This window comes from Phaethon aethereus, assembly GCF_964289735.1.
Source record: "Phaethon aethereus genome assembly, chromosome: 5".
Classification (NCBI taxonomy): Eukaryota; Metazoa; Chordata; class Aves; order Phaethontiformes; family Phaethontidae; genus Phaethon; species Phaethon aethereus.
Window position 1 is genome coordinate 63,532,405 of NC_138579.1, and position 24,096 is coordinate 63,556,500.

General features: G+C 42.2%; 1 protein-coding gene across 1 annotated transcript; it reads right to left on the minus strand.

Moving 5' to 3' along the window:
• Positions 1 to 1,512: 1,512 nt before the first annotated feature.
• On the minus strand, positions 1,513 to 13,457 carry RCN1 (reticulocalbin 1; the record flags this gene model as incomplete). Its single annotated transcript, XM_081999924.1, has 6 exons — positions 13,140 to 13,457; positions 8,056 to 8,249; positions 6,288 to 6,466; positions 5,676 to 5,736; positions 2,546 to 2,745; positions 1,513 to 1,620 (listed from the first exon to the last, which is right to left on the minus strand). The coding sequence occupies exons 1-6, from the start codon at positions 13,367 to 13,369 to the stop codon at positions 1,513 to 1,515; spliced, it is 972 nt and encodes a 323-aa protein (XP_081856050.1). The 5' UTR covers positions 13,370 to 13,457.
• Between the last annotated feature and the right edge of the window lie 10,639 nt (positions 13,458 to 24,096).

The following is a 24,096-nucleotide window of genomic DNA, read 5'->3' on the forward strand; positions in this document are numbered from 1 at the left end:
GGTCACCAGTGTGTGACATTGTATACTAAACCTTCAAAGAACCTCCAAGTGATCTGTACCGTGGAGCCCTAATCTCATAGTATCAGAACAAATTCTAGTGATAGCGATAGCAACTATGTATATTGGACTTATTTCTAGCTTTTTTTTTTTTAATGAGGTGAAGAAGAAACAGTTGGTGTTGTATGTCCAGCTGCTGTTTGTAGATGACCACCCAGTGCTGGAGGAGCTGCCAATGACCCAGCACTTTGGGAACTACTGGCTTTAAAGGCTTGGTTCCTGCTTTCACATCATCTCTCTGTGCTAATCTGTGCTAGTGTTATTGCACCTTCATAGTATCAAAAAGAAGTATTGGTTTTAATTGTGCTTATTTTAAAACTAGTACATTTAAAAACAACCAAACTTATCTAAGTTGGGTATATAAAAAAATACATGTAACAGCTCACATTATACAGTAAAAAAGAAAGCACCTGTGTGGAAAACTTACCCCTTTCTTTGGAAGGAAAGCTGTCTTCATGTAGTTGCTTCAGTAACATGTACTTATATGTATATACATACAAAACCAGAACTTTAGCCACATAAATCTGTCCTCTTATGTGGTACAGAAGACAAAAGGCCCAGAAGGGTGAGATCTCTCATACCTTCTCCATCACAGGACTGCTGCCATTCACACTGTGTGAACAAGAGTATGGCTTGGGTAAAGTGTGAAAAGCATGAGATAAATTATGCTCCATGTGGCATAATTCCTCCCAGGAATCAGCATAACCAACAACCCACAAACAATTTTGTTATTCTGTTGTCAGAAGGAGCAGCTGTCACTACAAACTCTACAACCCTCGCTGAGGAATGCCAGCACAGGGTGCTGGGCTACGTATGCTGTCTCTGCACTGTGATGGGGGTTAGAGAGAAGGGCCAGGTGTACATGTTGCACTTGTAAAGCTATGAACCAGAGGGCTGCTGGACACATTATTCAGCACCTCTGGCCCAAACTGGGAGAGAAAAACAGCGTGGAGAAAAAGGTTGTGGATCTTGTTATGTTAAGTCTTCTCTCTGGATAAGAGGGTCAAAGTATAACTCTAAATTGTTATATGCTATTAAAAAAAAAAAGACTAAATAACTTAGTTTGTTTAAACATTAGGTTTCTTTCTAATCCTAGCTGCATTTTACTACAGTAAAAATGGGTATTTGAAGAAAATATTTTGCTATTAAAGATCCTCACAATTATGTTTCAGAAGTGCTTTTTCCAGGTCAGACTGTAATCTATTAAGAAAAGTTACCTTTTTATTTTTTACAAAATAGAACTGTAGTAATTAGATGCTGTATTTAACCATGTGAAAAGAGTAAAAAGCTATTTCTATGTTGTTTCTGAGGTAATAAGCTGGCATGTTAAAAATATATTAATGCAAATCATTCGGTTGTGTTTCCCTTGTCCATCTTCCCCTAAAAGAGGGGATAGACACAGTGATTTCAGTGAAGTGGAGAAAAGGTCTGTGGCATACTGGTTGGTACGCTGTATCATAGTTCATCATGATTTCTTGTGAGGTCCTCCCCGTAATTAGTAGCTTGACTTCCAACAAACATGTTCCAGTTGTCTAGAACCTCCTCTTTCGTTAGTTTTTGATCCTGGTGGGAGGAAAATAAAATCTCTGTAAGAACTTTTTCAAAGCTAAGTAAAAGACGCACCATCACAGACTTAAAAAGAGCCCTGGGAAATAGACAGTTCTTCAAAGCAGCAGTCCGCAGGTTCAGGAATCATTGTAGCTGTCATGGTGAGCAAAATTTGGACCCCAGGGGAAAACTGAAGTCCCACTGGCTTCAGTTGGGTCAAACTGCTAATTGAAAGTTCTTTGTAATTAACTCACTGCCAAACAATTTATGGGTTATTTGGTACACAGTTTTGCCCTGTGGTTTGGTTTTGCCTTCCTGACTGTAAAAATGAAAATCCCCTGCAGTATTTTGTTTACGATGGTTGCTTACGTTAGCAATTTACACACTCTCTGTGTAAGAGAGTTTTGGCTTTTCAGGTTCCAGCTTTGCTCACATTATACTTCTGAAGATCATCTGGAATCTACTGAACCATTAATCTCCCACATTACAGGAAGTGGATATATTGAGATAATCTTTAAGTCAAAGATATGTGTTTGATTATAGAAATAGGGTTTTCTTGCTACCTCCTTTGTAATGTATCTTTTATTTTTCTCTTGCAGTCTAAATTAGCATACAAAAGCCATGACCATTCTTAAAAGGAAAAAGAGTATTTCAACTGTGTTAAAACTTCCAGGTTTAAGATGATAAATAATTTCTTATCTAACCTAATGAAAGCCAAGGGGACTTCTAGAGCTGACATGTATTCACTATTCTGTGCTTCTAACCCTACCAACTAAAACTGGCATTGATACAGTAATGCACTAGCAATTCTAGCCTCTAAAACTCCACTTGAAGTGTACTAATAAGAAAAATTATTAGAAGTAAATTCTTGCAAGCTGATATGTTTAAAAAAAACTCTTTATATAACTTTGTTTAAAAAGTATACTACACCACTAATTACCTTGTCTACATCCGATTCATAGACCAAGTGCCTGGCTTCAGCTAGTGCGTGATCATAGTCTTGCGGGAGAATCCAGTGCTGAATCTCCTCTTTGTCCATCTTCCCATCCTTGTTGATGTCACGAAAATCTGAAAATTGTTCACGCTCTGTAATCACCCAGTCAGGCTCTGGTCCACCCTCTTCATTTGCAAACATATCAGCTGGAGAGGAAGTAAAGGTCTCACTTGAGTCATATTTAATTTGCAAATTATGCACAAACTTGAAGACATTTGTACAGTGACCCTCAGAGGAAGACCAAACATTTCATTCTTTGCACAGCGGTCTTTGTACAGAAAATAAAACATGGGGTGTAAATAGAGTAGCTGTGCATATCTTCTCTCAGGCCTATTTCTTCACCTCTGGTGATTCTGTCCATTCTTACATTACCCTTGTATCATCACTGTGCACTGCTGGTGAGGCTAACATGAGAGGTGAACCTGTCCAAAGGCCTTCATCCACTGAATTTCAGAATGAAATAAGTTCTTTAAGGATCTTTAGCTAAATAGCAATCACAAGCTTTAGTGCTAGGCTTAGTCACATGGGGAGAAAGGAACTCAGAAATTGTACCTTGTCCCTGCCAGCAAATGTCTTTGTGGATAAGATCAGATTCTAGCCAGCAGAGTGGTTAAGGGGAAAATGGCACAGGGGAAAATTAGGAAAACAAAAACTGCTAAATGGAACTTCAGTGCTTCTGTCCTGCTTTTAGAGAGGTCTGTGTAAGAGAAACTCATCTTAGTAGACGAGTCCTTTTTTAACCATGCAGTGCTGCAGCACACTGCAGTAAAAGGTGGTATTCAACAAAGAATGACCGGGAGAAGTCATGAATCAGTGGTGCATTCTGTGTGAGAAATCACAGGCAGTGCACTCGTCATAGATTGGTACCTTGGATGGAGTACCATTTGTGACATAGTATGCATAGATTACATACACAAGCTGCTCTGTACATCAGTCCTGTGCTATATTTAAGAAGCCTCAGTAGGAAAATGCCACAGTGGCAGCAGCTATCTGTAAAAACAGAGTTGGGAGAGATGCAGTGATTACTAAGAGCAATTGATTTGTATCTGTTCTTTACAGCATAGGCCTTCCAAATTATGATTACTGTGTCCACTTTATTCTTCTGGTCATTGTGGCCCATTGTTTCCTGCTCATCATGGCTGCTTATTCCTCAAGCCTTCCACTTTTCTATTTATAACTAAAGCCTGCTTTCTGATACTACTCCTATGCCTTGTGGGTTTGGTTTTCAAGGATGGGCTAAGGAAAAGTGTGCCCCATATGGATGGTCTCAGGGCCAGAGGCTGGCTGGTATCTATAGGAAGTATAAATGCTGGTCTCTATTCTAGGAATAACCTCCTCCCATCCTGCAGTGCGAGTGTGTACGCTAGGCTGAAGCTCTCTATTGGTAGAACTGTCCACGGTGTCCCTGAAAGACTCTGTTACCTGCTTATGCACAATAAGAATTTAGTCCTCTCTGCTTAACATGACTAGGGATCTTTTCACTGCTTGTGTAAAATCAAAACCAAATTTTGTGAAAGACAAAACAGGAGGAAGGAAGGAGGAGGGAGGAATCATTCTATAACCTTCAGCAGATTTCCCCATCAAATGCCTGATCCCAGAGACTGCAATTTTTGGACTTCATTTTGTTGTTCCTTATAATCCACCAAAGATATTTGTGTTTCTGTTTGTTTCTTAACCCCAGCTTGTCAAAAATAAAAAATACTACATCTGAAAAAGGGAAGTAGGAATATTTTAAGCATAGTTTTCCTCAACTCATGAAGAAAACTTCAGACAACACATTCATTTTCTTTGTTCATTTTGAAAGTGCAAATTATACTGTTTATTTGAGGCAGCTGACATGTCCCATCAATTTGATTTTTATCATCCTTGTCGATGTGAGGTGATCGTGACTAGAACATTCTGTGTTCCTATCTATAGAAGACAAGAAAAAACAGCATTCACATGGTAACAAATGTTGACAATTACCTTATAATTATATGTAGGTAATGTCACTGAATGAAATGAAATTACTGTGGAAATTATGCTGCTCTGTTATTTCGGTCATAAATGAATAGCATTCACATTCTGAGGCTAAATATAATTTACAAGGAAAAGAACCCTCCTGCCATTAATTAACGTGCGTATACTGTTCCTGATTATATGTGAAGTGATCTTTATAGCACCACTAGAAACAGAAAGATTCATCTGAGTTTGCCCTAACGCTTTCCTGGTGCTACTTTCTTGATTTAAAACCCATCAAAGTGAGTGCGGTGGGAGAAGTTAGCTTTTGGTATCAGCATAATTTCAAAAGGCTAAACCATATTACGTACTGCTGATCTCCAATCCCGCTTCCATTTTGTCTTCATAGGCCTAAGAGCAAGACAGCAGCTAACTGCCTAGCATGACTGAAGTTTGTGTAAATTAACTGTGACTGATCTGCTGTTGATGTTTCCCATTTTGTTCTCTTTCTGCTACTGAAGTAACGCACAGCTGACTTTCAGGCACCTCAAAACTTCTTTGAGAATCTTAAATCTTAGTGCTATTTTTACACAGTTAATTTTTAATGCATCCTGTATTGCTAGAAGAAACATAATGGCATCACCAAATCACTAGAGAAGTACGGGTTCTTACTTATTAATTAAATTAGGAAAATAACTAGTAGAAAAAAAGGTGAGTATTCTTTTTTGCAATGTGTGCTTCCCAGCTATTTTGCATAGTCAAATACCATTCAAACTTGGGAAAAGACTAATGCACTTTCTGATCCTCCTGTATTTCTGAACAATGCCTTCAAAATGCTGTTAATGTGGTCAAGCATACAGAAAGTATTCCTGTCATGAAAACTATTATTCCAGACCCTCTTATCCAAATTATACGAGACTAAGAGGAGGATCTTATGCTGTGAAGTGTGAGGAACGTTTTGCTGGTGATGTTGCTTCTATCTGCCTAAAACGAAACTAAACTTTCTGGATTGGATGGTTGGTTTAAAATAGCTAGAGCACAGAAACATTCATCTCAGCGTTGTTAATACTGCTGCAAATTTGAGAGAAGATGGAAAAATGGATTGGAGATTATGTAAGAAACAAACCTCAACACTTACCAATGTACTCATCTTGATCCACAAAACCATCCTCGTTTTTGTCTATGTCTTCTAAGGTTTCCTGGAAAATAGTTTTGCATTGAAGTAATCAAGAGAGAACTGAGAATTCTGGCTACTGGTCTCTTAGATCATTTCACGTTTGAGGCCTTGACCTGCCCTTGTACGCAGGCAAATGCCCTCTCACTGATTCCAGTGCGATTGTTGTTCACACAATGAATATACAAATACTCTTGCATGTTGAAAAATTTCCCTGCACATGAATGAACTGGGCACCACACTTAAGTTTTAAGTTAGGGGCAGGTACAAGCTTGCATCAAACACTTAGCTGCCGCATGTGAGCATGCCCTTCCTTTCATTTTGGTGTTAAGTCAGTGCCCCAACACTGCTTCTTGATTCCATTTAGGAGCTGTTGAAGTGCATTTAACAAGTCTTTCTTATACTGAGAGCTCTAAATCATGCGAATTTCATGAAAGGCATCCCTTTCTGTTCCCCACTTGGCTATTATGTGTGTGTGTGTCTCTAAATCCTGCATGGAAAGGTTAGAGAAGCATTTCAAAGCTCATTCAAAAAACCAAAAAAAAAAAGTAATGGCATTGGTTTTGCTCTGCTTACTAAGACAACGATGTTTTTCATATGCTCAAACTCCTCTGGGTGAAGGAAAGCAGTGAATTCTTCATGAGTGGCAGCTAAGTCTCCATCCAGATCTGCAGTTTTGAACCTTCTCTCATCTCTGGGCAGCATTTTTTTAAAACTGTGCTGATCTGTTGCATCTTGGAATTCATCTGGATTTTCTGCAAATTAATCAAGACTCTCTCAAAACTATGTTCCTGTTAAAACATATTACCACAATGAAGTACCCAAATTTGCTGTTAGAGTCTAGAAATAAAGACTTATTGCCAGACTAGCTGCTGTGTTAAAATGGAACTTCTCTTTCCTGCAAAGTTTTAAATTCAGGGGTCAAGCACTTGGTTTGATTTTTAAAGGCGACTTAGCAGTATAGGTGAATGTCTGAGTAAGCCTTCTGTTGGAATCCAGGATAACGGATTTTGCAGTACCGTATATCATCCTTCACAGATTTTTATTTTTTAATCTGCTTTCACAAACATTGCTTAGGCAGTATTTGGGGTAGATTTCATTCACAGAAGTTTTATTCTTCTTAGGAATCAGTATGATCTACACAACTTTTCAGTTTCAAAAAGCCAGCAAACCAAAGGAATGTGATTTTAGAAACTGCCAAACTGACTGAAATGATCTAACTGTTACGCCTCTGCTATAAAGAGCCTAACAATTATTTTCAGTTTAAAATAATGACATTTTTTCAGAGTGTTCAGTGGCATAAAACGTATCATATTTGATATAATTTTAAAAATAGGATCACTAAACTGACTTCAAACATGAAAAATACTCATAACAATTTAATCATTTGCATGTTAGGAGACAAACATAGTTAAAAAAGACTAGGCCAGGAATCACAGATGGGAATTGTAAGTGTGCATTAACACAAGACCACAACGTAGTAGCTGCTGTCCAAATCTTGTGGACTACAGAAAGCAAAGACAAAGTCCATGGGCTTCCATGGACACTGCTGCAGGGACTGTGTGTCAAATATTTCCTTCCACAAATGTAATAACCTCTATTTTAATCTAAGGCAGATTTTGGAATTATTACAGCTACTGGAAGCTTGCTCCAGAAACTGCCTCTATGCTAGGTAGATAGATACTGTCTTCTCATTTCCAGTATAAATGGTCAATTAATACCAATTTGTTGTTCTGTCAGCATTGCCCTTTAGCTTAAATGATCTCTTCTCCTCCTTTCCCTTCATTAACTTATAAAAAGCAAAGGGAATGTATGTGGGGGAAAAAAAGATTCAGGTATATTTTTTAATACATGCTTCTTTTGCCTGATTTGTTCAGGATTTTAATTTGCAGTTGATCACCATCTGAAGCGTGTTATTCTGCAAGAACTATTTTAATCAGTAACTTTACTATAGCTTAGACCCAGACTAAATTTTTAGCACCTCTAAGAGTTTAAGAGAGACTGAATTAACAAATACTGTTTAATTACACACTATATTCTTTTTTAATTAAAGTACCATTTTTAATGTTAAAAAAATATATATATTTCCAACTGAAGGAGACTTTAATTCAGCTTTGTCAGTACATTTAATAATCCCTCTACAAAATCTTCCGTGTTCTGGTGACCCATGTGGAAACGGCTGCAATAAACAACTAAGAAATGCTTTTGATCTCTGAGCATTTATAAGATTCAATGCAATTTTCAAGACTTCTAAATGTGACACCAAACTTCTGCTGTCAGACATGAAATCATGCCTTATGATCTCAATAGTCTTTGAGCATATAATCTGAAAATGTTATCTTACCTAAATAATAACCGTATGTGGCTTGTTTGTATTCTTCCCAGGCAATTTTATTGTCCTTGTTCAGATCATAGTCTTTCCAAACTTTAGCCACATTTTCATAGATATAGCGTTTCTGAACCCGTTTAATCCAGTTTTTTAATTCCTCTGTTGTGAGATAGCCATCTTTGTTGTCATCTATTCTATCCACAATCTTCCTGTGAAAAGAGACCAAGATGCTTAAGAGTTGAGAGAAAAACAAACTGCAAGTCAGTCCAGTTTTAGTAATCTTTATCTGTCCCTGATTTCCACAAAAATGCACTGCCTAAAACTTATAAAGCTGCCCTACTAGCTAAGGCTTTCTTGCATTTTGCAGATTATCTTAAGGGATATGTCTCTATTCATTATTTAATATTGCTATGAATGATTGAAATGGAACTCACACGATCAAAATTACTGAACAAAGTACCTCAGATAATACCTGGATTTCTTAGTTTGTATCTACTAACTTAGGGGGACCTGTTCTTCACTGTCGATGGGGAGTGGCCATGCTGGGCTCAGAGTAGGAGACACTAATTTCACCTCAGGAGAAAGGTGCACCGTGCTGAAGGCAACCAGGGCAAAAAGCTAGGATTTTATGGACACCTGCAGTTTTTCCTGTGGTTTTCCAACAGACTGATGCTAGAGTGGAGTGAGTTACACGACTGTGTAATGCTGGGCATGTACACCATGTACAGTCTTCCCTGCCGTTCCTGTTCCTCCACTTCTTTTTCTTTCTTTCCCAGCAAAAAGCAGTATCGCTTGTGTTGCCAGGAATGCCCGTTACTTGCTAAAGCAACAGCTAGTCTGCAGCAGGTCTCGTCATTGCTGGCAGTTGGGATATAAGCTGCTGTCCTGCGTAAAGCTGCTAGCCTCAAGTCCTCTTGAAATCAGCAGGAGTGAGGTACTGGAGTATTCCCAGGGAAACTTCCATCTTTGAAAAGTTCTGCACACAGCTGCAGATAAAACCAACCTGAAAAACTATGTTTAAAAAAAACAGAGGCAACGCTCTCCTCTAGGTTCTCTGCAATAAATTTCTCAAGGCATGCCTGTAATTGCTAAATGCCACCAGTTTGGGTTTGAGCTTGTAAAACTGGCTCCTGTCCCAGCTATAGTGGTAGACTAGATGATAAAAACCTTTAGCTAAAATAAGAATGCAGCTTTAATCCCACAGCTTGTAGGTCAGCTGGTCACAGCATTACTGTATTCTGGGCACTGGCCTGTGAGAAACTATGTACTCTGCTCCTGGAACTGGGGCAGTTAGCACCATGCCTCTTCTGCACATCCAGACTGGCTTTAGGCACATCAGCAGTTTTAACTCTTGTTGTCTCTGCTCGTGAGGTACAGGAACAAACCGTAGTTGCACCGCACCTAGTTCAGTGACCAGCCAGTGTCCCGCTCGAGATAATCTGAATGACCATTCCCCGTAGGATCAATCACCACACCTATGGACTAGCTATATGTCACTTGTAAGAAGGGGCAAGAGCAGGAGTTGAGTTGTCTAAATCCTGACTTGCAATTCAACAGGTGAGCTAAACTTCCAGGCAGCCAAAGGACACAGGGAAAAGTTCTCCACTTTTAAATATTCTTTGCAATTCAACATCTTGGTTCTCCACAAAGAAATTGACCCTGGCCAACTGGAACTCTTCAACTAGTGAAGCAACGTCTCTTCCTGAGCCTTAGTTATGGAAGTGGTAAGCAGAGTCAACAGCAGCAGCTTCTGCTGAATTTCCAGAAATCTTGTGTTGAGTCTGATAGTATCAGACTGAATTTATAAATATGCAACTTCTGAGCTATGAGGGGAAAAGGGGCTGCTGAATTTACTTTCTGAAGTAGTAAAGTATGAATTAACCGACTGGAAAACCTTTTCTCTTTTGTATAAATCTCATGGGGAATTGATTGCCAAGGGTCCCTTTCACTGCACGATGGACTGTATGTCAATGGATTTGCCCCACAATGAATTTAATTGGTTTAGCTGATATTTCTTCCTGTTGTTAAATGTATCAGTTATAATAAATGATTCTGCCAGTAGTTCTTCGGTATTTTTAACACAGAAGTAAAAATTGTTTAGCAGAAAATATTTCATGCCTCTTCCTTTTCACCTGTACTCTTGTTTTTATAGGTCCATTGCATCCATGTGCACTATTTCACTCTGCTTCCCAGTTGAAGCTGGGGACAAAGAAGTAGTCTTGCCTACAGGCTCCCAGAGGTATGGGTAAGAAGCTATTGTATGGACTGTGGACCTCACTTTTTACACTGACTGTCAGCTGTACTCTGTACAGGTTTTGTAGCAGAGCTAATGTACATTGGTCAGTCTCAAGAGCCCTAGTGTCTTTATTTTAAACAGTTAATTCTTGAATACAGTAAAAGTTCAAGGACCATGTTAAGAGACACAAAATTCCAGCTCATACACAGGAATCTACATGCACAAGTGTGTAATACCTGAAAGCTTATTTTCTCTTTTTAACTGAGGTGGGATTACAGTCAGTATTAGTTTCCCACCCCATAATAAAGAAGCTAGAGGGCACACGCAACAGGTACCTACAACCTGCTGTTACAGAGATTTAAGCTGCCAGTCTGCAAGGACATCTGGTGATGAAATAAAGTTGGAGCAGGGAAATCATTGCTACGAAGTGGCTGAAAGAGGAAGGCTTCCCCTCTGCACCTGATGCGAGTACAACTGTATGTTGATGAACTCCGCCCTTGGCCTGTATCATGAACAGAAACATTTACATTGTGAGGATCTGTCACCACCTTCTATGTTTTCTGAAGATGACAGGCCCACTACAAATGGCAGGGAAAAAGTTCAGAGGACTGCAGCCGCACTCCCCTCCTTCTTAGCCCGTCTCCAGTCCCTCAATGCAGCCCTTGGATGCTGCACCAGGATTATGCCATGCTTCTCCAAAGCCAGTTCTGGTACTGCGCATGGGTGGGCAATGTGGGATTCCTCCCTTGTCAAGTGATCCAGTGTGGGAGGACAGGGAGAAGGGATGCCCTTGTCATGGAATCTGTCATAAGGGCAGGTGCACCCCCACGTCATGATACGATTATGGGCTGGTACGTGCCACAATCTCAAACCAAGATCATACTGTGCAGCTGCTCCTCCACTGAGGCTGCAGGTAGTGGCGTTTGCAGGGCTTTTTCTGTATATTAGCTAGCTCCTTTTTGTTTGCTGCAAGAAGGTGAGAGCAGCTTTGCATCACTGCTGTCTAGCCCTGGGACTCTGATCCTAGCACTGGTCATTGGGATGACCAAATGCTGCCACCCTTCCTAAGCAAGGTAAAAGGACTTAAAAACGCAGCAGCATGCACTTTGGTTAGAGCAGCAGACTCTATGTTCCTGTTTTCGTCCAGAAAGGATTTAAAAATAGCTTTTCATTACATCTGTCTTCTTCCTAAAAGCCACTCACTTGCTGAGAATTGACACTATTTGTCACTCTCACTGCAGAAGTTGCCCATAACAAAGCTGTTTTTCTCAGTATATCTGATTATTAAATCACAATAAAAAGAAGAAAGTTAAATGTTTTAAAAATCCTCTCTCTCCTCTACATCTCTGTATGATATATGAAATTACAAGGTTAGGAAATGCTGAAAGTTATGAAACTTTCCCACAGGCCCCCCAGGAACCACACTGCTGATGTTCTGCTGCATAATGCTCACCCCACAGTGTGGGCTTTGGTCCTCAGAGGGACACTTTAATCAACTCCATTTAAAAGGTTACTGACTGTAGCAGTAGCTTAACATGCATGTCACCTCTCCAAGGTGCACAGTGAGATCTCCAGAAGTTAAGCTTCCTCCTTGCTCAGTTAGCATTTGTACAAACTGTTTAAAAGCAGCTCTACTGTTAAATCATATCCTCAGCTGAAATATCTGTACTGGTGTTAAGTGTAGACCAATTTTTAAAAGGCATGTCCATTTTAGTGATACACTTTATGAGAATCTAAGTCATAGATCATGTATGCTGAGAACATGGTTTGTTTGTTTCTTGAAACAATGTGGATGAAACTGGTCATTTCTGATAACCACTTTGTCTGTTTACTCACTGAGATACACGTAAATAGTAGTGACAGCTTCCAGAAGGATCAAGAGGCTAGTCGGTGAGCTAACAGTGATACTGCACTAACAGCTTATGATGGAACCGGACAGACATACAATGAGTAAGTACCACTCCCTATGGAAGGGAAGTAAAGGCAAAGGTAATCTTAGAGAGAACACACAGATATTTTAAGCGCTCTTCTTGTTAGTAACTACCTAAAAGGATCTTGCTTTAACTACTGTTAAACTTAGAACTAAGTAGTGATCTGACTTCCTGTAGGTGTAAAGGACGGAGAAGCAGTAAAATAAGGCAACTGTTGCATGGACTCTGATCTCGGCATAAATAGCAGCATAGAAGCCAGAGCAACACTGTTAGACAGTGGGCAAAGATGTCACTAGTGGAAAAGCTGTGGGAAGATGGCTTCAAGTGGACTTGTAAATGGAGCTGTAAAGAAGGAACGGTTTAAACTTGATTCACGCTAGCATGGTCCATGTAAGTGACCCAGAGGTGAGGAGCTGTAGCAGCAAAGCACTCCAGCAGTGGGCGAGGTCTGTCCAACACCCGGCACAGCACCACATACAGCAGCTCCCTCCACCAGGCTTATTGCTGTAAGACCAGAAAAGGCAGGAGAGAAAAACGCAAAAGTGATGAATTCTTGGCTGCTCGTTTGCAAAACCAACGAGGCGTGAAAGAAACGTAACCGAAGAGGTATCACAGAAGGCGCACAGGGGTGCGGGGTACTACTACACGAGCCCTCCAAGGAGGGAAGGGGCCAACCTCCCCCGGGGCCGGGGAGCCGGAGTGGGGCAGGCAGCGCCCGGCGCCCTCCAGCCGCTCCCCCTCCTTCGGCCAAGCCCCCGGCCACGCACGAAAAGGCAGCCCCATGCCGCCGCGCTTCCCCGCGCCCCCCCGCCCGGCCGGCCGCCCCGCCGGGCCCTCCCCCTGCCACGTTTCCGTAGGCCGCCGCTCGCCACCCCCCCGCGCCCGCCGCGCTGTCGCGACAGGGCGCTGCGGCCCCCGCCCGCGCCTCTTACCCGAGCCGCTCCCGGCTCTCCTCCGGGCTGAGCTGGTCGAAACTCCGCGCCTCCTCCTTGCCCAGGAAGGCCTCGTGGTCGTACTGGAAGCCCGGCCGGTCTTCATGCTGCGCGGCGCCGGGCCGCGCCCGCTCCTGCCGCGCCGTCGGCTTGCCCAGGCCGCCCGGCGGCACCAGCAGCAGCAGCGCCAGCGCCAGCGCCAGGCACCCCCCCGCCCCGCCGCTCCCCATGCCCCGCCGCGCCGACAGCCCCGCCGAGCCGGCGGCTAGCACCCCTCCGCTGCCCGGCGCCCGCCGAGGCCGAGGCCGCCCCCGCTCCCCGCCCCCGGCCCCGCTCCTCCCCCGGCCGGTGGGGCGGGGACGGTTGGGCAGCGCGCGGCGCGGCCCGGCGCCACGTCCGCAGAGCGGCGCGAGCTGCCCGGCCGCCGCCGCGGGGGGTGCGAGCGGTTCGCCAGGAAAACGGGGAGAAGCCCCTCAGGCAAGTCAAAGCGGGGAGCCGCAGCCCCCTCCGCTCCTTCGTCTCCGTCACGCTCTAAGCTCAGGCTGTTAACAAACCACGTCAGCGCGAAACGGGGGCTCGCTTCTGCCTCCCTGTTACCTTGTACAGTTTGTGCATCCAGAGCGTCAGGCTGGTGGTTTCCGCTGTCACGCCACGTTGGTTAGGAAAGGACAAAAGTACGATTTCTTTTTTCTTTTCAAGACTAGTAACAATAAGGCTACAAGTAAAAAAAAAAAAAAAAAACAAAACCCAATACTGTGGCTCTGTCTTGAGTGTAACAGCAAGCTGATACCCCAAAAATGTAGAAAATAAGGTTGTCAGCAGCCTCCTAGAGGGTATTCATCATAACAGGGTCAACTATCGCTGTAAGGGAAGCAAACTCAGGATCGTGAGAATTGCAGGAGAGAGGAAAGCCCAAATCATTTAGCATAGAGAAAGGTTTTCTTTTTTCCTTAAATTACAATTTATTTTGCTGAAGATTGTAAAAGTCTCTAGACAGAGGTAATTGCAATTTGCACCTAATATATTACCTTTTCCTATGTTATATCCTTAATTGACTACTAGGGAGGATTGTCGTGTGCAACATGTTGCACGTTAATGACCCTGTGGCTAAGGGCTCCTCTTTCAACCCTGCAGAGATGCGTCACCACCGGGGCTTGTCTGTCCGTTGGTACTTTGCACCTGAGGGTACTACTAGATTCAAATTGCAACGTCTGACTTGTCAGCCCAGTCCACAGGGTACATAAACCATATTTGCCATGTGGGCTTTGGCTGCACCCCAGCCCGACCACGGCCTCCCTTCCGTCGTTACCTGGTAGACATCCTTTTGACCTAGACCTCGAGCGCAGCTGAAGCGTGCTGGGCACAGGGCTCGACTGTAACGACAGCAAGAAGTGGTGTCAGAGACCTCCACAGTCACTGTTTTCTGCCTTTCGTGACTCGTGCCAAGCGTGATCGAGAGCCACGCAGGGCTAGTGGTGTTTTTGCCTCAGAGCCATTGGTGACAGCAGCAGATTTCAAGCATTTAAACGGACAATTTGTTGATTTGTTACTTAAGCCTAGACAGAGCGAAACACTAACGCACCCTTTTCTCTTCAGTCACACGAGCTGCCCTAGGCCTGGACCCCGTGTCCTCTGCAGGTGTGTCTGTACATCCTCGGCGGAGCAAGTGCTTCAGTGTCGCGTGGGTGAGAGCTGTGGTACACGCGCGTGGCAACTTACACATGGTTCAGCGGGTCTTAGCAACCATGTTTGAGTTTACAAAGCTAGAGGGGTGCAATATTGGGTGGTTTGGTGTTGCTTGCTTTTTTTTTTTATTCAGCGCATACCTGTAAAACAAATTTTTCATTAATGTGTTCAGGAATCTCATATTTGTGCAATAATTCAGATCCTGCTCTTTTTTTGGTCTGTCTTCTAATGTTCCTGTCCCTGATTCTTACATCTACAATATTGTTTCTAATGTTGTTCCAGAGGGAAGGCTGTGTTGAGGTGCTGAGTTTTTACTTTCTTGATCCACGTGGTGCTAGAGTGTGCTGCTAGGTAAGAGGTAAGTCATTCGCACGGGTAACAGGTACCTTTTACTGCCCATTCACCCCATCAGTGTTGCAACACTCTAGCTTGATGGTTGACCTTAGTAGCAGAGGAATATGAAGTTGTTTGAGGGGTGTGGGAAATGAATCTGAACCTTCTGTTTTCAGAACAATTTGGAGCTGCCTCTGTGAGAAAAGCAATGCAGAATGGGCTAAGTGCATACGCCGTCATCCATCTGAAAGCTGCCAGGCATTGGGAGGGTTTGCCTCCAACGTGGTTCTGTCCGTCGGAACATTTCAATTTTACCCTCCGTTTGGATTCAAGCGTGGGTGAGCCCTGAAATGCAGTCATCTTATGAAAGGTGGGAAATCGTGACTGTTCTGATCCCTCCAAGCTTGGTTTGGGACCACTGGTAATAACAATAAAAATTTAATTAATCCAATATGACTTTTTGTGGAAAACAAAAGGTACTGCGATTACTCGCCCTTAGAGGGCTGAAGACTTAGATTTTGATGGTGAGAATAGACTGCACAGTCAAAACAGTTGTTCATCTGGGCAGTCTTAGTGTTGCCAGATTTTTGTATCACTCAGGTTAACGTTTACCGATTTTGCCATTGGGCTATCGTGGCCTCATCAAACACCTTAAACTCTCAGTCCTCTGTGAAAAGTCATGCCTTCTACTCCTTCTACTCAATTCACAAAATGGTAGAAGTTTTCTCTTAAATTCTTTATCCACAACACTTGTTTCTTAAAATACTGAATAATTTTCTCTGGGATATCGGTATTTTCTGTTTTAGCAGTATTAATAGGAACATCTCTGCTGAGAGAAACCTACTGCTACTGCATGATTAATATTAATTAGGTTTAGAGTTTAAGGTGCTATTTTCATAATCCACACTTCTTTCAGTAATGTGTCTGAGTTTTATATGCATAAAGTTCCTTTGAAACATTGCCGAATACCAGGTCTGCAACATCGACAATGGTTTTTAGCAATACATTTACGCAGCAGCAGGCATGCTGAGTAGTTTATAAGCTTTTAATGAAACGCTGGCAGATATTAGGGTTTTATGGGCTGGAAAACAGTGCAAATCAAAGAGCTTTGCTTACTGTTTATAGCATTTTTCCCCTGAATCTAACAATATTTATCTCACTTTTTCCGTCTTGCATTTTGCTCTTCACATATTTACTTTCCCTTTCACTGATGTATTTACAGTCAACAAACTATTTTGTATGAAATATACTTAGTCACAATATGCCTGTCGTCATGTGGGTCCAGTTACCCAAATAAAGCCAAAAATTACTTTTTCCATATCATACTATGTCTTCAGTCTGCATTTATCCTAATAAGGTTACACTTGTATCTTGTATCTTTAGTCAGTATTTCTGGACGTCACTAACTGTACCTTTCCCGAGGCCATGGAAATGATCCCTAAGGGATGCCATGTTTTCTGACTGCCTGCTGGCTAATACCTGTTCTTATCATGCTTTCAGTAGCAAAACTCTTCACAGAGCATATAATCTCTACCAGTATGTTTTTCGAGTCCCATCTGCTACAATAGTCAAAAGGCTTGTAGGCATCATACTGTAGCTTTCTAAGGACGGACCTTTGTGTACTCTTCCTTACATTTGAAGTCCGTATTAAAACTAGAATGAGATTCAGACCTAAAGACTGAGTTTGGCTTGAAAGGATGTGGTGAAAGTAAGAGTGATGTGATGTAGCACCTAACAGTTCTTCGAGTGCAAATACACCTTTGGTTAAAAAGTCAGCCTGCAGAACTGCTTGAAATCTTCTGCCTCATCTAAATCTTTACAGGCTGTGCAGCATTCCTAACCATCATGCACAGACACACTTATTCTGGCGCTGATACTTTTCTTCTTCTGTCCTTTGCAAAATTCATCTCTGTTTCCTGCTCACATGCAGTCCCTCGTGGAGCTTGGCTCCATTTCATAGAGATCCCTATGTAAAGAGGTAAAGCACTGATACACTCACTGGTTTTCTCATCAACAAATCGAGTACGTTTCAGAATCTCGTGTAGCTATGATTAACAGTCCCCTGAGGCAACCTGGAGAAATGAGAGAGAAGATTTAACTCAGCAGTCCAGATTCTCATGGTGGCACTTCGTTTCCAGGTAACGATGTTTTTTGGGGGCTGGATGCTGAAAAAAAAGCAAACTTAACTTGCTGTCGGTGAGTGTAGAGAAGTACCCTCATTGCTGAGGCCAGCGTGGCAGACTGCCCTGTTTCCTCGGGAGAACTGTGAAAGGCTACGTCGAGGACTGGAGCCTATTTCAGCACTGAAAAAATGTATTCTGCAGCTCGGTTAGGGAGAATGGTGAGCTTTGATGATAACTTTGCTAGTACTGTTAGGAGGTAAAGATAAATGTCTTTCTAAGTAAGCAAAAGAAGAATCTGTTTCTCAGAGAAGCTAGAAACGGCAAATGTAACATTTTCCTCCCAAATTCTACTGTACTCTATAAATCCAGAATAACTAAATTATAGTATTCCTCTGTACACAGAACATGTGATTGGTTTGGATAGATATGAAACTAATGTACATCACCTCAAATGAAGTTATAAAAACCTATTTTGTATTTTCCAGATTTATATTTTACATTCCAGTTAGACTAATAAGCTTTACTCAGATGACAGCAGCAGCACTATTTTTTAAAACTTTGTCTTGTCCTTAGGGCACAGAACACCATCAAAGTTGTTGAAAAATTTCCATTGACACCAATAGACTGCAGCTCAAGCTGTTTGCATACAGTGCTGCTGTATTTTATTGGAAATGTAACTGCAGCAGTAGGTCAGAATGAGCTTTTTATGTCTGATTTATTTTGGATGATCTAACATTCGATACCCTGTATTTGTACTTTCAGCCAAATTCTATTAGGTGTTAATTGCTCCTTTCCGCTTGGGTGTACGGGTGTAGACGGACTGTAACTTTGGTCTCAGCCCCTTTGGGAAACTAGAACTTAGGAGATCAGGGCACAATCAGATCCCGCCTGCAAATGGCAGCAGAAACGTTGCAGAAGGGGAACTGGGGAACTTTCAGAGCGCCACTTTGATTAGACTTAGTTTTGGCCTGTCCTGACCAGCTGCTTCACCACACCACCATGTCCCTTTTCTTTTTTTTGCATAGGTGTAGTCTACCTCACTCCCTCCTCCTCCTCTTCCTTTCATCTTTTTGTGCCTAGCTGGCCAGAAGCAAGTTTCTTGACATAATTACCCAAAATAATCTACTCAAAATAATCATGCCAATACCATGAGGTTGACAACCTTGTTTGCTCTGTGTGATACACCACTTCTCTTGCTCTGTACATTTCTCATCTAACTGCACTGTAAACTCTTTGGGCAGGGATTTTCTACTGTTTCTACTGATTAGTTTCTGGTTACTACTACTGGTTAGTGTTTCTACTGATTTTCTACTGAGCCTGTGCAGTGTCTGGCTTGGGCATCGTCTGAGTTGGCCCTTAAGGTACTGTTGTCAATAAGCATCACTAACAACCATTTTAGATCACTCAGGAGCTGTCTTGAAGTTTTTCTTTTATCAAGAATCTTTGTGATTAGTGTTTTTTTAAACATTTACATTTTCAAGTGTATAAAAAGATCCTTTGCTTCTGACAGCATGAATCTGCGCGCTGTATGTGCAATTTGCCCTGGTAATTACTTATGTATGGTGATAACCATAGCAACATCCCAGGTAGATAATGTCATGCAAATTACTGCAGCTCCAGGGATGGAAGATGTTAATACAAGTGTGTACTCGCACCCCTGGTCTTCAACATTTTGCAGCGACTCTCCCTTCCCCTCCTCCATACATGTTGTTTTTAAATTTCCTTCCCTCACTATGGTCAGGAAGGAAAAGAAAACCTCTTGCTATTTTTCTCATCAGCGTTCACACAGAGGGAGGGGGAGGGTGGTCCTTCAGTGTTTCTGCCATGAATAATTTTGTATGCACAGTGGAAATTCCACAGTGTATGTAGGGCATAAAAGTCTAGAGACTTGGATACACTGCAGGGCTGTGTTGTGCTTAAACCCAAGTTCTTGCATTTGTAAACGCGGAGTGTGAGCATGTGGGGGTGGACTTGTAGCCACCGATGTTTGGACTGAGGTGTAAACCTCCTCAAATCATTTACAGAGGATATGGGAGAGCAGCTTTGCTTTTCAAAGCAGACATGCTGTAGCTGAATACTTGCCAGGGCCAGTGCATTGTTACTGAAATGAAGAAATAGCCTAGAGAAAGCTGGTAACAGTTATCCCTTGTTTGGTCATAAGCAAGAGAAACAAAAAAATCTGTATGAATGCTGATCTGCATATAAACTAGTCCTTGTGTAACCTTAGAACCCTGGAGGTATGAAAATAAAATAAGCCTCTAACCTGTAACTAGCATCTTTTGTCAAAGGTATAAAAAAGGCAGGCAAGAAAATGGGTGAAGCAAAGGTTTTGTTTTTCTGGTGAAGAATGAAATTGTTGCTGAATTCTTTTTGCTTTGTGGTTCAATGGTGGGAACGTGGGTGTTAGTCCTGCACTCAGTGCTGAAGTTACTGATTACCGAAGGCTGCCCCAGCCATTAAATGAGGAAATACCCTGATTAAAGAGGGTGGAGATTTGTGGAGAGTCAGAGAAAGGACAGTGCAGGCAGCCAGCTATGTAGTATGCAGCCAGGCACGTATGTAGTCAGATCTCAGCTTGTAAGGAAAATGTTCCCAAAGCAAGTTGAGCTATTCATTAGGCCAGCACTGAATTGTCTTCATCACAAAAACACGGTCTCTCTCAAACAGAACCATGGTGGGGAGTGGAAACAAAATTATTGAAGTCACTGAGCAACTTTATTTGTGCTAGAAGTAGTAGATGTGGAGAGTGTTAATTAATTGGAGATTAAAATACTGCCAATCTGTATCCCCTGGTATCTGTACAGGGGTGTTTGCCACTCTTACAGGTCTGCCTACAAATCCCAGATTGTAAGGTTTAATCTTTTCCCCTCTAATTTCTCTGTGAATTAGCAATTCAATATTTTGCCCAATTGTAGCACTGATAGCACTGTTCAGCCATGCCAGCCTGCCAAGAATAGCTATTGATGGGAGTGGAATTTGAAATTCCACTGGGTAATTCCAGTTCCATCTCTGGGTAAGCCAGTTTGTTGTTAAACCTTGCAGCAGCGCTTGGAGCTACAGACACCCCTGATTTACACTGGAGTTTTTTTTAAAAAACGTCTTCTAGGATGCCCACCTAAAAAAACCAAACTGCACCAGAAAGAAATGTATAAAGTCTGCCTACTTTGCATATAATAGATATTTCTTTGTCATTTCTGTATGCAGCACGTGATTGCCTGAGGATGGCCTCTCCTCAGACTCCATGTCACACTGCAGGGAATAGCAGATGCCTTGGAATTATAGAGATAGCCCAACTGAGGTCCTGGCAAGTTAAATACACACTCTCTTCAAAATAAAATTCATAGTGACAACACTGCTAAACCTTCTGAAACCTTGTTTATAAGTCAGTTTCTTTGACTGACCAATATCCCAGCCAGCCAAATATTTGACTGTTATTATCCAGTCCTCTGCTTTCCACGGCTAGGATGTCTTCTACAGGACTGAGCTGACCTCTTCCTAAATACGTTCAGGGGACAGCGGCGATCATCACTGGCATATTTTTTTGTTTCCCTGTGGGCTTCTGTTAAAGTGTATGCCTCTATGGTTTTGATTTATTATTTTTATTCACAGAATGAGGTATTATTAACACTGGTTTAAAAATTAAAAGGCTGCAAGTAATCCAGGAATGTCTTGAGAAATGGTGCCAGTTGTTAATGAAACTCCTAGCACAGAAGTTCAGCTGAAGATCTTAAAAGTTCGTCCCAGAAACTGCTGACATTGCAAAGCTTCCCTCAGAGCGCCAGTGTCATTCCAACACAGGGAAAAAGGTGTGCGTGAGAAAAGATTTGCCTAGATTAATGCCGCAGGTAGCGTTAACGTTGGGATTTAATGATTCTGGTTCCCTGCTCTAGCAAGGGTGTTGACTTCTTCCCTGCACTATATAGTCTCCACAGTTTTATTTGCTTCAAGCTAACAAAAGTAAGGGAACCTGCCAGCATGTGAAAAACTTCTATATTAGCCAGCTGCGCAGTTTGTATTTAACCAGTGGATATATTTTATCAGAAAGCAAAAGAAATAATAACATCAAATTCATATGTCAAAAAAGCATGCATGTTTAATAAATAATATTTGATATGCATGGTTTTATTTACTGTCTCCTCACTTTTTCCGCCTTGCCAGTTGCTCACCTTTGCGAGTTTATGACATGATGTTCAAGGAAACATTGTGTTATCCCATGCAGCAGACATCAACGGAGAGAAATTGGCTTGTCATGGATAATGATTGTAAACCCAACCCTACAGTAAACCCTGCTTTTGGCCACAACCTCTGCCTCCTGGGTGCAGAAGTGGAACGACATCCACAGCTCTCATCTGTTGATCATTTTTAACCCAGGGTTAAAATCTCCATGTGCAAAGGTCAAGTGCAGATGGGGCTCTTTACAGGGCTGAGAGGTGCGTAAAGGCCATAGCTGCGGAGCAGGCTGGCATGCAGGTATCCAGGGGCATGGGGGAAACTCAGCTTTCTCTCCTAGCTCTTTCTTAAGGTATCATTAAAAGGCAAGCTTCTGGTTCAGACTGACCGTTTTGTGTCTGTTGTGCCAGGGGAGAAATGGCACAAGAAGCCATGGTAAGAGGGCGTTCCTGAAACACCTGTGGATTCCTCCGTGACCCCTGAAATGCTGGTATGGCTACGAGCAACTGCAGCTGTGGGGAACAGGTTCCAGGGGCTGCCTCCAGGTTCCTCCTGTCTCTCAACCTTCAGACCTGACAGTGATTTCCCTGCTTGGATTACAGTCTTCGTTTTGACAAATACCTGGGCCCGACAAAACAGCTTGCAGTTCTGAAGCAAGCTACAGCAGAGGTGCTGCACGCTCACCCCTCTGCGGTTTGGAGCGTAAGTGGGAAGGAACACGAACGCTCAGCCCGCGGTGGGCAGACCGGCTTTCCGCGAGAAGCAGATCGGGGCTGGCTTGGAAACTAAAGGGGGAAGCTGCCTCTGTGCTTAGACATTTTCTATTGATAGTATATAGCACAACTACCTGCTGAAACTAAGCTACCTTAGAATAGAGGCATAGCACTGCAAAGGGGGTCAGTCCAATGTCCGCTGAAATCAGCTGAAAGCATTTTAGTAACTTTAGTGAGTTTGGTGTAATTGTCAGCCGTGCAAACAATGCGGCGCAGCTTTTAGGACAGGAAGTGCAGTATGCTGCAAGCGATGTTTTCCTCTTTTCTGGATCACTAGTTTTTATTTAAGTTGATCACACAAACAAATCATAAACCGCACACAACCTTAGATGCAGACATAATGTACATTACTGCGATAACAGGGAAGCTGCGCTCTTTTAACCAGACCGATGAAATGGAAATAGGCATATAGGATGACTTCTCTTCAGCGAAACATTCGAATTCCTTATTTTTCCAAATCTTTAAATTCTAACTTGTCTAAGGTCGCAAAAGTGTAATTACACTAAAATACTCTCACAAAGGTCAACACATCAACTAAATGTCTTCAGACAACAACATATGAATGTCCAAAGTCTTGGTTGAAAGCCTCTCATACAGGGCCCTTGCACTCAATACCTCTTCTGAGTTTTGTTGCAGATTGGCTGTTTGGAATTTACAAACCGTTCAACCAGAATGCACAACAATTGCAGTTCTGAGTGTGTATAAATAGCGCTCACGTAAGAATGGTTAGCTGCTTAAATATATTAATTAAGGGAAGTCTACTTTTCCAATTATTGTTTTGTTTTGTAGCCACCAAGGCTGCAGCACACCAGTTCCTAACTGCTCAGGAGTATAGCAACCTAGATAGGCAAAGCCAAAACACCTATGAAAAAATGTATTAAATAGTGCCAGAACTGCGTAGTGGATAGGAGATTATTTAGATAAACTGCGTTATGAACTGAAACTAGCAATAGTACACAGCCGTAAATGCTAGTGAACCAGACAAGCTAATTCCTTGCCTGTGAAGTCATGTTGGAATGCGTAGTATATGCAGTTTATGTTTAAATATAAATAAGGGATTACCTTTTAGGTTGTGAAACGGAATCATATATGCAACAAACATTACATCTAGGGTCTTCTATGAGTTGTGTCAAATACGGTTAGTTTAGTAGGGTTGATGGGCTTTATTCAAGGTTCCTAGAATTTACCTGCCAAGCATAAATAATTATTTAACAACTAATAGGGCAAGGCCAGAAATATAATAGCTTTTATGTTGAAATTAACATCAAGTGATCTGTAGACATCTGCTAAGCAAGCCAAATGTGGTCTGTGTGCTGTATGTTTTGCCTCACTGCCTCAAAATAACAAGCAGCGCTTATATTTGGAGGGGCAGTTTTCCTTGTTGAAGTGGAAAAAAAATGCTCTGATAGAAAATCACTTGCACTGTTAGGATCAAGTGTGTGATGAACATTAAATAGCCCTACACATTTAAATAATGCTCGATGCTGAGATTTCAGCCTTGCAAATGCTTGTTTCCTGATGTGTGCTTAGTGTGGTTCAGAGGGAAGTGAAAGTCCTTTTTTGTTAGAAAGAAAACAAATTATCATCCGTTGCATTCCAGTGTTTAGCTGTTGCGGTTTTCTGGGGTCCAGTAAGTGTCGGAGCCTGGAGTCCAGTGAACTTATTATTCTAAAATGACCAGAAGGGTGAGGGGAGCTTAAGAAAGAACACAGCATCAAGAAAGCCTGAAAAAGTTCCAAGTAGCAAAGATCCCTTCCAAGCAGATACTTGTTGTTGCCTTGCAGAGATCTGCATTGTGTGCATAAGTGTTCGGGTTATGCAGATGCCAGAACAGAAACTGTACTTCCTTTGCTTGAGAGCACCGCTGCTGGC